At 43.8% G+C, this 16364-nt stretch overlaps 1 protein-coding gene across 4 annotated transcripts in view; it reads left to right on the top strand.

Moving 5' to 3' along the window:
- LOC118502679 (maternal protein pumilio) overlaps positions 1-16364 on the top strand; it is a 156775-nt gene that overhangs the window by 1902 nt on the left and 138509 nt on the right. For 3 of the 4 annotated variants that reach the window (XM_036035184.1, XM_036035187.1, XM_036035185.1), the window contains exons 2-4: positions 407-2829; positions 11306-11655; positions 13939-14562. In XM_036035184.1, coding sequence (XP_035891077.1) covers positions 11482-11655; positions 13939-14562 — 798 coding nt within the window. In that variant the 5' untranslated portion in view covers positions 407-2829; positions 11306-11481. The remainder of the gene's footprint in view (positions 1-406; positions 2830-11305; positions 11656-13938; positions 14563-16364) is intronic. The other variant, XM_036035186.1, reaches the window with a different exon arrangement.

The raw sequence follows: 16364 nt of genomic DNA, 5'->3' as shown, positions 1-16364 counted from the left end.
ATAGACAATCGAGCTAGTTTCTGAAGCGCTTTTAGTTGAATTGTATAAAAATATAAGCTATCTTTTCGTACTCCGCCTGTTAATGGGAGACAACACCTACAATCTGCATGCTGACAGATGTACATTGATGGTGGGAATGGTTTGCTTCCAGAAGTTATTCTCAGTGCGCTTTAGATTCTTCCTCCCGTTGGTACCGTTCTTCTTCGTTCAGCAAGTGCTCCCATTCAGAGTCTCAGCAGCCTTTTTTTATCACATTGCAGGCGCTTGAATGGATATTCTGTGCCCTCGGTTGTTGCTATTGGATACGAGAAGCATTCGGCAGAACTGTTCTCCAGTGGCAAATGTCATCTTACCTTTCACCACTGCACTTGCTCGCTTTTATCTTCTTTCTCATTCTCCATTGCAGGCTTGAACCCGTGCATTTCCAACCCGTGTACAGTTAGTGATAAAGTGAGCAACAAAATTATCCAGTAAATAGTGCATTCATCAACCGAGCAAACCATCAGCAATACCAACACCTTCCACAGTACGAATCAGTGCGTCGATCATTGCGTTCTGGATCTCTTTGCGTCGTGTTTTTCTTGTGGCGTGAATCAAAATCAGCAATTACCGGTTAACTTTTCCACTCCGAATTCATCATCTTCATCACCACCCGTCTTTGTCTCTAGACGGCCACATTTTTTCCGTTTCGTTGCTGTATACGTGTATGTGTATGTATAAAAGTGTAAAAAAAGCTGAAGAAAACCAAGCAGACTTTGACCGTGTGTGAATCAAAACTTTGTGTATAAAGAAAAAAGGTGGACGAGAAAAGGAACATTTTGTGACAATTACGAAAGTTTTCCGTGTAAAAATATTGAACATTGTGCAGTTGTGTAGTGCGTGTACGTGTGTTTGTGCGTGTATGTGTACATATACTTGAAGGCAAGGATCAAGATTTTCCTTCCGATGGATGCGTACGTTTAGTACGAATAGAACTAGAGCGAGCGAGATAGAAAGAGATAGAGAAAGAGATCACACACAATCATCAGCAACGTTCGAAGACACAAAAATAGCGCCCAATAGCGCCAATATTTGCTAGAGAAAAGCGTGCAAAAGTGTCGCGTGCATTTTTTGCAGACTGCGAAAAAAACATCATTTCGCATGCGGTTCTGGAAAATCGCTCGCATATTATCGGAGACCAACACCGTAGGAGCAACGCGCTAGGTGAGAAGCGTTTCTCATCACGGGTGAGATTTTTGTTGCTCACGGTGCCTCGTGTGGTGAACTGGTTGTTCGCCGGCAGCGCATACACAGCATTTCGGCTGGGCTGCTAGCATTGTTGTTGTCGTTCCAGTGCGTGTGCGTCTGGTTGCGCAAATAATTGCAACAAGAACCGGCCACCCGGTACGCTACGGCTACGGGGTCATCATCAGTTTGACTCAAGCGGGCTTCACTTTACCCGGCCAGTTCGTCTGTGCGTGTGTGTACATAGCAATAGAGAAACGATAGTTTTTCGGCTGCGAGGCTTTTCTACCCAATTTTCTACCCCATTGTTGTACCGTCGTACCGCGTCGTACCACCAGGCTAGAGATCACTGCATTTTCGAGTCAAGTGAACCGAATTCTGGGTTCCCCGATTCCCGATCCTATCAACCCATTGGAGCATGCGTCGTTGTGTGGTGCGTGAATAGAATCCGTGTGAAGGTGGTGTAGTGAGCATTATATGCTGCGTTCGCGAGTGTAGTGTGAGAAATAAGGAAGCTGCCAAAAGGCAAACATCAAAAAGGTGTATAATAAAAGTGTAACGTGCGTGTGTGTGTGTATGTTTGGAAAAGCTGTAGCTGCACATGTGTGGTTGTGTGTATGTGCGCGTCGAGATAAAGTTCAATTGAATGATTGCAATTGCCCGTGGCCGCGTGTTTGCGAATTGATCACCGCAAAGGAAGAAAATATAAGCAGAACGGTGTGTTGTGTTATCATCAACTCCGTTTGATCGTGCCAGCCAGTGTTGTGTGTGTTCGTATCGTGTCGGTGCAATTTTATGAATGGTGTTGCAGCAAGCGTTGTGTGCCGTTGATAATTGAAAAAATCCACTTAAACGAGTGGCGCTCTTCGGGTGTGTGTGGACGACGCGCGCGCGATCTAGAAAAGTTGCAGTGCGTATTGCAGTGTGGCTTGTGTAGGTGTGTGCGTACCGCTCGATCGATGCAATTGTTGTCCAACAAGAAGTCTCCTGCAAAGCACGTTGTTTAAAGCACGGCTCGTGTTGTGAAAAATCGTGATTCGTTTGTAGTGAAAACCGCATAACAAATCGATTCAGGTCCTGACGGACGAAGCCAACAACAACACAACAACAGGCTTATTGCATTCCGAGCGGTGTTGCCAGTGTGCTGGTTTTGAGCATTGCTGAAACACACATCAAAGCAGGCGCGTATCTTCCTCTGTGTGTGCGTGTGTTGCCGCGATATTGCACGACGAACGGCGGCGACTGTTAGCCATCAATCTAGAAGGCCTAGACACACACGCATACCAACGCGGGCTCCTGGGGGTTGGTCGGACTCACGGCTCAACAAACAACGGCGCGGGTCCCCAAAAAACCGCAGCGAACGCGCCCCAAGCGCAGTGTGTGTGCGCGCGAGAGAGAGAGAAAGAGCGAGGGAGTTGTTTTCAAACAAAAACCACACATTTCTCAGCGAGCATCGAGATTCGTACGGCGCCCGTGCTGCGGCTCATCTTTCCCCGTTGCGTTTGTTTTCGGTGTGTGCGTGCGTGAAGCAACTCGCAACCCAACAACGTCTTGGATCGGCAGCGAATCCTCTAGTGCGGAACGGTGAACTTTGAATATCTGAAGGTATGTACATAATATGTGCTGGGTTTTGGGAGAATATGTTCCGATGCTTTTACCTCCCGAATAGGTTGATTGGTGGAAAAAGTAGATGACCCTTTATTTGAAACACATTTACTAGTATCGACTTTTCTTCTATGTTGTAACGCCAATCGACGTTTCGCACGTCGAAGTTGTAATCGTAATTTGTTCATAGTAGAACTCTTACTTCTCTTCGAGTTCTTTCTCTTAACTCCTCTGAAAGCTATAGAAAAAAATGATTTGAAAAAATAATCATGATTGTCCAACCCTAGGCTAAAAAATTCGTCTTCGAATTTAACTCACAAGGATTAACAAAGTTCTATGTATTCGCGCGTTTTCACTTAGTAGCCATTTAAAGTCAGTCTACAGTCAAATCTACAAAAATACAGACACCGTTTTCTGGGTGATCTTACGAAAGAAAGCTGTACCAAGGGTTTCACGAACTACTGCTCCCCCTTTTTGACCAAAGAATTATTTTAAAAGTCCTCTGGTTTTCAATAATTCTATTAGCTGCTCTTGATAAGAGTGTGGAGTCTCTTCCGTAGGAGACTCAACTACCGTAAACGTAGTTTAGGTGGTCACTCCGAACGTTATCTACTGCTAAGACTTGATCGATTTCGGTTTTGAATATGTTATAAAAAGAAATCTCATTTTGTTCAGGATTTGTTCAGGATTCACTATTCGTACTCTGATCCCTGGGTCCCAAGGTGCAAAAGGAAACACTCACCTGGTTTCAACGGGGGGGTATGATTATCTCTTCTTCTTTTTTGGATTTACAATTTCTGATGACTTGATTTTGCTCGTAGCAAAGACAGTCAGACCTGCGAATGGGGGGACAGTTCTGATGGGATTTGAACCTCAGTTAGATGGTCGTTAAATATTCTGGAATTACTTGATAGCCGAGACAATCGGTCCTTGCTACAGGAGTTCAGTTTAGCCTATGGTTATGTTGACCATATAAAGGCTTGCTAAACTAATTTCCAACTCCATGCAACAACTCTTGTATTATCCAGCGAAATGCATTGTTTCATCAAATACGTTTAATGTTAATTGTCCTTGCGATCATCTTGTTCTAAACACCAGCCTACGATTCACCCTGAAAACGTATACATTGTATTGGAGAATAAGCTTTGCATAATACACGTTCATATCTGGTGTGTTCGGATTAGCAAATCGTTTAATATTTTATGGAAGCGGCGAACACTCCTAGCACACGCTCCTTGGTCTAGGGCAAATATTATCTGGTAAATACATCGGAAACGACGACAGTTTTTAAATATGCACAATCGTGTGGCAGTCTTTTACCCTCGCACGCTAACGCAAATATGTGTGGGCCTTTTTTGTGCAATTGGCACGATCGCTAATAATAATGTGCTAACACACTTGCCAGTCGCGTCCCGTGTGCCCCGCGCGTCACAGTTGCTGATGCTGATGATGATATTGGTTTTTGCATGCTTGATTGAGTTGAAACGAAGATAAGCAATTTCACGTTACCCAGTGTCACTCGGGCTCAGCACATTGCATTTAAGTCCGGGCACTGCAAGTGTGAAACTGACACGAAATTGCTCGACATACACGCCAAAGCCGAATTGTCAACGGGAGGAGCAGGAACATTTGAATAGATTGCACAATAATTAGAATTCTAGCCATGGGATGTAATTGAAGGCTGTAACATTAAAGTCTGGACAATGAAACTGTGAACAACACGCACAAGCTTTGAATTACAATTCGGGAACGGTTTCTCGTTAGCTTGAATTTCATTTAAAGTTTTAAACAAATCACCTCCACAAACCAAGCACCATTCTGCCATTATAAAGCCACAACATTATCATGATAGCCGTGGGAATGCATCCTTTGGGAATTTTGATCGTACACCGGCGGTCGCCTAGCCCTTTTTCCGCTGTCCGAGATGCATTTAGGATTATTTATGACACGTTGTTAAACCCCCGTTGGGGTACGGAATGGTGTTGGGAGTTTGGTAAAAACATTCTACCCAAATAGCTTGCTCTCACTCTGCCGGGTTTGATGATGTGTTTATTCGATTATCTGCGTCTGTTGGCACATGGGGTACTGCTTTGCATTAACGCACACGCCGCGCACTGCAACGTGGTGTTGCGGTGAAAGAGTTGAATGGGACTGTGGGGATATTATAGATTGTCCGGAAGTAAGCATGATTTACACGTGTGTTGGTTTTTGTCGGAGCGAACCATTCAGTATGAAGCCACAGTGGAACATCGCCGTCGGTCTGTCTATATGTTGGCAGTCAATGATGGGTTCATCATTTGTTGGATTCAGTTGAAGTAGTTTAAAATGCATTCTGTAATGCAACAGGAAGATTAAATTCCTGAAAATCACTTAAAATGTTACTAACTCATACAGTCATACAGTCTAACGCTCTGTCATCTGACACATCAACGCCAAAACTGCATAACAGTTTGGGGCTATCAAGCCACTCCTGTGAGCGGCATTTATAAGTCTTTATAAGCTAGGACATACGCTTAAGCATATGCAGGTCTAACTATCCAGCTCCGGACTCGGCATTGCATTGCTGGAAAGTTAGTTGCTTCTCGTAGTTGTATTGCTAAAGAATAAAAAACAGTAGCTGAAACGTTAGGTGACTTACTCATGACATGACTAGGGTACTGTTGAGACTATTTTGCAATACAATATCTAAGAAATTGGAGGAGATCTTAAAAAATCTGTCACAGGATCAGTTTATGGTCAGAGTTCATGTGTTAGAGACGTATGTGATCAGTAGGACGATAAATGCTCCATACAGCTCCATCTATAGCCATCACGACGTGTGTTGTGAGTAAAGATTTTCCTTAGATTGTTGTATGACTTGTTGGCAGCCAGCTTTCTCTAGCTTCTCTTCTTCTTCTTCTTCTTCTTTGACCTAGCAACCTCTTAGGTCATGCCTGCCATTTCTGGCTTACTAGAAACCACGTAGCTGGATAGTCAATCCTCACTACGGGGGAACGGTCCGGATGAGATTTGAACCCCGGCTGAAGACCGGCGCCGTTGTCGCTGCCAGCAGCTGACCGCCCAAGCTTCTCAACATCTCCTTTGTAGTAGTTGCTAACTTTCGCCCTATAGGTTTTCGGATGGGGCGGTCTGGTGGCCGAGGCGATTACGGCGACAGTCTTCACACGGCAGGGCCGGGGTTCAGATCCCATCCAGACCGCCTCCCCGTACGCAGGGCAAACTACTTTGCAATGGGTGAAAACCAAGCACCGAAAGCCAGAAATGGCAGGCTGAGACCTCTCGAGGTTGTAGTGCCAAGGAAGAAGAAGGTTTTCAGAGAACTTGAATATGCGATCATCTATCTTTAAACATCTCTGCATTAACCAGTGTTTGACAGATGTTTTGCTATTGGTATTATCACTATTTTGGAGTTTGCCTCGTTGATCTATATCTCGAGATTTTGTGTTACTAGTTTTATCCTTTGTTGAGCTTCAGCTTCATAAAGGAACCAAAAAAACTGTGATGCCTATGTTATCAGTGTATGCCAGGACTTGGATTGACTTAAAGAAGATCGACCCCGAAGATTCCACCTCCGAAATCTCGATTGGTACTCTCTACCATCAAATTGAAGAGTAGAAACGCAAGCAAACCTGTCTCCGAGGTGCAGGCCGTTGCTATTGAGTCCGATCCTGAAGCCTCAGTCACAATTTCGTGTGAATTTCATATACAACTGATGCACTGCCATTTTCATCACCTAATATTTCTTAGGTGCCTGGGATGCCCCCCCAGTTCTTATTGCATGTATAAATATCACCTTGAGAATCTCTTCCACTTCCAAATTTCATTCCAAAAGCGATAGAGATTCGAAACATTCCCGCAAGCATATTCCCTTTCCGGGTAGTCAACGTGCTGTGGTATCGGTGCGCTATGTTTGTTATTGCTTATTATTGCTTCACGTCCTCGCTGTGACTGCGTTTGACATTTCTCGTTGCGCTGTCAATGTCCTGTCATGATGGGGGATAGCACGATTTGATGGTGCGTTGCAAATCACTGCCTCCCAGATCGACGGAAACGATCCCCTACATACCGTGGTATGGGGAGTTTGGGTGTATGGGAGGCAGATTGAACCACGGTGAATGCATGCGAAATTCCATGTTCCTGAAGCGTCTGGATGTGTTTGCTTGCTTGCGGGTCAATGATTGTGGGTGGACGTGGTTTGTGCGCTTCGTTATGTTCTCGTCGGAATGGAATGGAGCAAGAAGAATAACAAAACCGCCCGAAGAAAAAAACAACTTCTCGCATTTTGGGTTGACGTCTCTATTGAAGCTGTATGACAGTTGCCGGCATAAGAACACCGGTGTGTGTGTGTGTAGAGCTCTTTGGCAAGCGCTGAGCAACAAGAAGAAATACTAATGTCGAGAGAGAAAGTGAATCCAGCCGGCTTCACACTTGAATTGGCGCCCGTTCGAGTGAGGAAGATACACACCCCAATGGCTTAACTTCCCTTCTTTGGCACACACTAAGTCACACACACACACGCGCGCATAGGCTCGTGCGGAGTGGCTTCGCCCGTTCGTTCACCTGTGCGGCGAATGTGCTGCCTCGGGCCCCCGGGCGGTGTGGAGAAGCATAAAAAGAAACAACATCAGAAATCCGCGTAGCATTAAATTTGCCTATCGCGTTCTCGCGTTCGTCGTTCGCTGCTGTGCCTTGCGCCTTTCGGTAAGAATGTCTTTTTTCTCCTTGCCGTTGTTCATTTGTTGTCTTTTCTTGCGCTGCTTCACCACATTCTAAGGCGCATTCCCTTTAGCTTCACCAGCCAATCTGTTTGAGTGTATGGCTCGCTCTGTACGGTGTGGTTCTCCACCGCCATCATCATCGTATCACGGTAGATTCTTCCATCGATCCGCGAGAAGCAATGACCGTACGGTGCGGGCACCGATTGGCGTGCGTGTGTGTGGTTGCTTTTATGAGTCTCTTTTTGTTGCTACGGTTGGGAGTACTAAATTTGAAACTTCCTCGGTTCAATCTGTATTCTCCATCACGAGGCAGTTTGGCTGGGTTCTCTGCACCTGAGCTGCGGGATTTTTTTTGGTTGTTGGTACGAATGCCAAATTGGATCAGAATCACGCCTGCCAGCAGCAGCAGTAGCAGTAGCAGCAGCCGCACGCCTTGATTTTTTCCTTAATCCATCATCTGCATCGCGCGATTCTCCTCTTGTGGCTGCCTCTTGGATTGGAAGCAAGTTTGACGATGATTTGGTTCGATATTTTCCATTTCCGAAACACGTGGAGTCGGATGCGCCACACATGAAATACCACGATGGATGGATCGGTTGTTTTCTTGCTTTATGTTGTATGTTGTTTCCCTTTCATTTCGCACAGTTCTTCCTCGTAAACCAAACTAGTCTGCTTGTTGGTTTTGGTCTTGCGGCTTCCGAAGTTTGGTCAAGTGTTTCCTTTCGTTGCACTGTTGCTTTTCATGTTGGTGTGGAGCACGAGCAAATATTCGTTCGTTGTTGGTTTCACTTATTTGTGTTGGACGTACGTTCTTTAATGAACTTTACTTTTCGAAAGAGCAAGTTTTTACTTTCAGTTTTTTTTAATTCTTTTCTGCCATAAATGACTACAATGCACTTTGTGGTGGGAAAGTTAGAATTACGGTTATGCATAAGCAACCGATTCACTACCGGGTTATTGAGTACTTTTTGAACTTGATTATAGTATTTCAATTTTTTTCTTAACCGTTGGTTACTCATTTTAACCCAAAAGTAATGAGAACTCAGTTGAGACTATTTCGTTTTGATTGGCTCGTATCTATCAAATTTGTAATGATAAATATTGCCATGTTCGTTGGAAGCTGTATAATATTAGCTAGGTAGCTATATAGTCCAGTTGAAACGTTTTTTAAACGTAGTTTTCGTTTCGTAAAGATTTGATTTTGTTTTACAATGATTTTAGTATGATTTTATGAGTGCAAACACTTTGTTTAGTTGTACATTGTACTCCGCTATTTAACGTACAACAAAACATAATAGCCTAAGACATTCCTCTTATATATGACAACTCGTCGTCTGTTAAGTATTGCCTACCAAGCGACCTAGTAGTTAAAGAAGAATTGGTTTTCGTGGGACAAGAGATCGTGTAGTCCAAGTATCCTCATCTACCAAGAGACCTTGTTGTCGAATGTAGCCGTCTTCATCGTACAATGGCCTTTTTCGTCTAGGAGATTGTACAAGAGGCTTAAAAGTATCTAAAGCGTAAGCAAAGAGACACTTTCAAAGTTATTCTCCTCGAATAGGTCTCCTCGAATTATTTGCTGCTGCTGGATCACTAGCCAACTTGTATAATATCTAATTTGTAAACCTGACCTAGACAAAATTCTTCGAGCCATCTGGACAGAGGCGAATAGTTGCCTGTTTTACACCTAGTAGATCCACCATAGAATGGCAAATCGTCCCAAAATTCCCAATATTTCTATCAATATTTTCTCGCGGAAAGGCCTTTGCCGGTCCCTAATTTAAAGTACTGGTAGTATAGTACAATTGATGATCGCTAATTGTGATGAAATATATTAAATGCACTTCAACTTATTTATGTTAGGTTCATATACCATCAGATTCTTATTTTAATCCTTATCATATTGCTGTGTCACATCGAACCTGACCCCATGTTATCATAAATTTAACGAGGTTCAAACTGAGGACTCAAGTGTCATTCTTTCTAACTCTAAATCTAAACTTTAAGCCAAGTTGGTTTAGTTTAAGTTAACAAAAACAATAACTTGGCTAGGTTAGTCGTGTAGCAGCGCCGATATTTTAAAACGAGAACAGGTTTCGATTCCAATTCAAATAGTCGTCTGTACGCAGGACTGATTATCCTTCTATATCACGTCAAGGAATTCAGTGCAACTGCGTGCACGAATCAAGCTGAATGATCCGGTTAATTATCTCTGAGAGTTAATGCACTGGAGATGTCTACTGCATCATTACCAAATATTATACATTGTAGAGCATTTGACTCGAGTAACCCATAATGTACTCACTCATTCAACAATACGACAAGGCTGCCTCTTTTGCAAAAAAAAACACTCGACATAGCTAATAAAATAATTGTTGTATTTAGCACATTTAATAACCGTTAAACACCATAATAAGCGTCATAATAAAATAACAAAATATATTTTCACTTTCATTCGTGCAATGACCTAGGTCACCCAGCAGCAGCAGCACCCTATAAATAAATGAGTTCCATAGAATGGTGCTTCTATTCTGAGAATTTCCATTCCTGAAATTCTGACCTGAACTCTGTATCGAACGTACCGAGTTTCAATTCTGAGAACTAGAATGTCATTCACAACTGCACAGCGGTTTGCAAATTCATTCATCAAATTGAATGTACCTGCTTGCGGTCATGTCTATGACCATAAATGAAAGATGTGTTAAGTTAAAATTCTACGTAATGAATGTGAAATATGTATTGTAGCATGTGAAATAGGCAATAATGTTAAATAGGACTTACTTATCTACCTAACGAGCATTACTGTAATCCTTCAAGTTCAAAAGGTCACGCTTAAAATGGCGTCAGAATAGGGTTGTATTACCTTTTTAATGTGTGTTCCATATAATCCTACTGCAGATACCTGTGCTTGTACGCCTTAGGCCAACAATTGCCAGCCTAATGCACCTAACATAATCATTGCTTCCGAGCTGGTACTTGCACTGACCTATAACTTGTTTGTCCAGTAGGTGCCATTTAAGAATCGGTACACAACTAATAGTGTCCTTCTGTCGTACCTTCACCCAACCTTTTTCTTCCGCACTTTACCTTGCACTGCACCACACGACCCCCGCCGCTTGAGTGCGACTTGATCCTCTTGTACGGAAATGGTCTTTTTGCAGCGGGAGGGAAATATCTCCTTCCGGAAGGTTCAGTCTCCATTTCCTTCGTACAAAGAAAAGCTGTAAAACACACTGCATAGAGCAACATCTGTGCTAGCCAGTAATGTACACAACGACGACAGGATTTAGGATGCATTATGTTATGCACTTTGTGCAACCGAGTTCTTTATGTCTTTTCCTACTGCGTTGTGGTGTGTAGTTGGTGAGTGTGTGTGTGTTGCGACTGTCAGTTGACCTGGTGGCTGTTGCTAGGAATGCCTCCATCTGAAGAGTCCTTGAGGCAAGCATCCGCAGATTGCATAAGTTATTGTGTACGTTATTCAGTTGCTTTGGTCCTTCGTGGATATGTTCCGTTTTGTGTAATTCCCATACATTATATTCTCTTGTACGAAGTTGATACGCAAGTAAATGTGTTTCGAAAGGTGCCTGAGAGGACCTGACGTTATCCTGGGTCTTCTGCGTCTCCTGTAAGATATCGAGCCATTCACGCTTCATTTTCATTCAACCTTGGGTTTTGTAGCATTCAGATAATATTCATACACCACTCATTAATGTAATGGCTTTCGTCTTTTTTTTTTATTCCTCCCCCCACAATAGCTCCCCGAACGCATTACTGTCGATAGAGAGACAAAGAGAGAGAGAGAGAGAGCGGGCAGTTAGTAGGAGCGACATACGCAACAGCGCACAGTAAAAGGGCATCGGCCAAGACGACGACGACAGTCGACGGGACAGCGACAACGGCTACGATCGTACCGGAAGCGGTTGCCGCCAGTATGAAGCTGCTGGGTGGTCACGACGATGGAGGCGGACGAAATGCGGCCCCGATCCGTACGCAGGACGATGCCGCCGTCGGTTACGTGTTTCAGCGGCATCCGAACGATACCGAGTTCCACCAGTTCGCACAGAAGCAGTCCCGGTGGGCTTCCGGGGATGACACCATTATCGATGTGAGTATCGCTACCAATTCTGCTAGGGTATTTGGACCGCCATTCCATTAAGGATGGCGGAAGCCATGTGTGTGTGCATGTGTATGTGGTTGGCACGTAAATGCTTTCGCCTGTATATTACAACATTGAACGTATCGAGGTGTATGTCTTTATGTATGCAAGGATTTTATGTATACCTATATGAACATGTTGGGGCGCTCCGGTGGCCGAGGAGATAGCGTTACCGGTCTTCACACGGCTGGACCGGGGTTCAAACCCCATCCAGACCGCCTCCCCGTACGCAGGGCTGACTACTTTGCTGAGGGTACAATAATGTCTCAGAAAGCTAGAAATGGCAGGTCGAGACCTCTTGAGGTTGTAGTGCCAAGGAAGAAGAAGATATTAAAATGTTTGTTTGGAATAGAACCAAATATTGAAGAACTTGGTAGTCTCTACAGATGATTCGAAAACATTGCCGAACGTTATTTTTTCATAGTTTTAAAAACAAGAGCTATGGTATATCATTATTCTGAGGAACAATTCCTTGGCGGGTAAAATCGTCAAGATAATATTAGCAAAAATATGCTCTATAAAGACACGCGAGGACTACAGTTGATTCTGCCCAGGATAACAAGGAAAACTTAGGAATAACATTTGATTCTTATACACTTACCCTCGGCACTTTCTAAGTTAAATATGAATTTGTTGTGACGTTTGTAGGCAGCTATTTTTCGGTTCTGTCAATGGAGAAACATCAACCTTTTAAATTAGTTGCTATCCAGGAAAATCTGAACAAATTCTTCTGAACCTTATCTCGAAAAGAGTCGGGAATATGTGCAACAGGTTCCAGTGCTTCTTCTTGTTCTTTCTTGGCTTAACGACCTTTTAACTTCCCCATAGTGAGGACTGACTCTACCCACTATAGATGATACGCATCTAACATCAGGAAACTAATTTGATTACGGAAATGTTTTTGCACCTTGGAATGCTGAATCTTTGGCTGTCCCCATGTGGTTTTGAGTCCGTTTAGTCTTAGCGTAGTACCAAAAACTTACAATGCTACTTGCATTTAATTTTTTATGGATCTGAACCATTGAATCATTGCTTTTATAGAATCAGGGCGTTTAACTTAAAAAATAGATATCGATCTATATACAACATAGTTTAAAGCATTTGATCAGCACCTTGCCATTCGTGCGGCTGATTACTTGGACTTGGACAAGAATGTCCTAAATCGTCGCCAGGGTTGTAGAGAGAAATGAGACTAAGACTTTTGACATCTCGTGTTCAAAAATTGTTTATTAATTTTTATGTGGTTCTACTATAATTTAACTAACACTATCAATTACTTCGAGGCACAATCCCACCCAAACTTTGGTGGATTTATGTTCCTTTTGCACTCTAGTCATGTCTGTGGTGAGCTGAGCTAAACTCCCAAAGCGAACAAAACTGTTTGCGTGCTGCTGTGCAACTTGCTCATAGCCGCAGTGCTTAGACAAAAAAAAAAAAATAACTGGGAGAACTTAATTCATGCTTTTATTCCTACTTTTCCAACAAAATGGCCGTTAATTTGTGGCCCCACTGTTGTTGTGGCGAGTGCATAGCGCTACAAAGAGGTAGAATAGGGGAGCTCTTTTTTCTCTAGCTCCCGATTCGATTGAGACTCAACTTTTGGGCTTTTGTGTCTAAACCGACACAAGATGGACGTAGCAGGGTGATTTAACGGTCCCGTGGCATGCAAATTAAGGAGAGTGAGAGTACAGCGTTATCCTGTGTGTCGGAGGGATGTGGGAAAGAACAGTATAATCGTGAGCGAGCGAGAGAGAGAGAGAGAGAGAGAGAGCGGCGATAAAGCTGCTGATGTTCAGTTTTTGTTAACGACATGCAAGACATGTCTTTCACCGGTAGTAGAAATAGCGCACGGCTGCAGGTGCTGCTGCAGCGCACATGCAAATACAGCTTTTTCGTGCATTCCATAAAAATTTCTCCCATTGGCGGTTTTTATCCAGACAGAACTATTTTCGTCGTATTATTTTTGAACGCGTCTGTTTGCGTGCGTTTTTTTTTGTATACATACAAATGTGGTAGTGGTCCTCGATGATATGCCGGTGCTCTGTTTCTGTCAACGGATAAAATCGAGACGATTTCAAATAAATAGATACATGGGAACGATAACATAAAAAGAACTAAAATCTCCGCAAAAGTAGATATGTAGAGTTGTTAATTAATTAAAAAATCACCAAAAAGGTTGTCTAAATTTTAATGCATTTATTAAAACTTTATTTCTCTTCTTTCTGTTTTTAGAATCAAGACAAGTGGAAGTATAACCCCGCGATACCGAATAACGCCCCCGGTGGTCTGCTGCCACCGCCGATCGTATCTGGCGTAAAGCAACAGCAGCAGCAAGTAGCCCAACAGCAGCAGCAGCAACAGCAGCAATCGCTACAACAGCAGCCACCCATGCAGCTGCCCCATCAGCCGCACCAGCATCAGGTGCAGCAGCAAGTTCAGCAGCAGCAGCAACAAGCGCAACAGGCGCAACAGCAGCAACAACAACAGGCACATCAGCAACTACAGCAGCAGCAACAGCAGCAGCAACAGATGCAACATCAGCAGCATCAACAGCAACAGCAGATGCCGATGATTAACCATCCATCCCAAATGGCTAACCATCTAAACCATCAGAACCATCTGAACCAGACGATGCTGAATCATGCGACGATGAACAGCGGTGGCCTGCCGACGATGCAGATGGCCATGCAGGGTGGCATGTACGATCACATCCATCCGCCGAACGTGAATGTGAATGGGGTTGGTGTGCCGAAACCACCCGGACCGGAGCAGCAGCTCGTGTATCTGAGCGGCGGTCAGCAGTACGGGACGGTTCTGGCACCCCAGAGCCAGTACATTCCGCGGAATAACTCAGCGGTACGTAGCAAATAACTCAATAGACTCAATTCCTACCGAATCGTGCATGCAAGAAGCATTTTCCAACAATATTGTCACACTGTCGTGAGCTCTTTCTGGGTCTTGAAGATCTGTTGCTTCTCCTTCTTGTCTATAGAATGATCGGATGAGGTCCTCCGATAGAGGATTGACGATAACATTATATTGATCGCTGTTGGGATCAGCTGGGACCTCCTCGATCGCTTCGTTTTAGACATGGATCACTTTTGTATAGCAGTGGCCATTTTGTCCAGAATTTTACGATTTTTCGCTATTTGGACAAATTCTTTGGTCCTACGACCTTTTTGGTCATACCTGTCATTTCTGGCTTACTAGACTTATTGCTGGGGCGGTCCGATGGTCGAGGTGACAACCGCGCCGTTGGCAGGACCGGATTCAAATCTCATCAAGACCGCCTCCCCGTACTCAGGACTGACTCTGCAGATATGGGTGAAACCTAGTCACAGAGAACCAGCAATGGCAGGCCAAGACCTTTCGAGGATGTAGTGCCAAGGAAGAAGACGAAGACTTACTGATACCATATAGTTAGAGAGTCAGTCCTCACTTTTGGAGAACGGCCCGGATGGAATTTACAAGATGAATGCTACTGGGCACGAAAAGCTCGACTCTCATCATCAGTCTCTGCTACATTTTAAGAGTCGGAAAATACTGTCAAGTTGTCACAATCTGCCCCCTTTTAGACTTTTTTGTATCTCTTCAAAAGAGAAAAGATGTTGGAAAACTCTGAGACCGCATCAGGTCTTACCGAATCGATCATCAGGATTTGCCATACTATCTTCAACGTTTTGTTTTGTCGAAGCATAAGCCTCAAAATGCGAACAAAATTATAGTTGCTTCAAATCCACTACTATCACTGTAAAATTTGGTCTCCACATAAAGGAGCTATTACAAAAAGGGAGATAAATAGTTGTGTGTTGGTCACTGCGACACATAGCCCTCGCAGGGAAAATCCTTAAAATTAGTCTTTCTAAATGCATCCACATACCACCATCGTTTCGGGGGCATCTTTTTTCATAGTGACTGTCTTAAAAAACCCTAATGAATCTTGAAAGCTGTTTGTGGGAAACGTTATAATCGTAAACGAAGAGACGAGGGCATTAAAATTTCGCAAAAAGCAATCAAAATGGTGCTCGGCGTTACTGTTCCCACGCACGATAAAAAGCTGCCTGCTGCCCGTGCGGTCGAAGATTGTTCTAATGGTTTTCGTTTACTCTCCCAGAACGGAATGGAGCTCTGGTTGTGGAGTTTAAAGCTGCTGAAGGCATAATTTAAACACAAGTGGGGTAGCCATTTTATCAACGCCCTTAATGAATGACTTCATTACATCAATCCTGCAGGCATTAGGCAGAAGTGTATCAGATGGGAATGGTGTTTTATTTTAATTTGAGACGCACGAATGTTTAGTATGTGGTTGCATTTGTTCCTCAAAGGATTCAGTACATAAAAGGGGAGCCCTTGCGTTTGTGTGTGAGTGTGCCGATTGGCGTATCTGCGGTACCTTCACTTCTTCACGCGCTGCTGGTAAAACGAACGCATTGTCAGGATACGTACCAGCTCCGGCTTCGACGTGTTCATATTGACCCTTCGACTTGTGTGTGTGTGTGTGTGTGTGTGTAGCCAGCCAGCAGCACATTCAACTCACCGGTGAAAATCCGATCGATTCCCGATTTGTCGCGCGGGTCCTGAGGGATGGTGGCGGGAAAGCAAGAGAGAGAAGGGCGCGCAAAGAAGCGCATAGTGACAGTATAATAATTCAATTAATG

Source organism: Anopheles stephensi, chromosome 2 (genome assembly GCF_013141755.1).
Source record: "Anopheles stephensi strain Indian chromosome 2, UCI_ANSTEP_V1.0, whole genome shotgun sequence".
Classification (NCBI taxonomy): Eukaryota; Metazoa; Arthropoda; class Insecta; order Diptera; family Culicidae; genus Anopheles; species Anopheles stephensi.
Note: the sequence above shows the minus strand (reverse complement) of the source record. Positions and strands in the feature narration are given on the sequence as shown.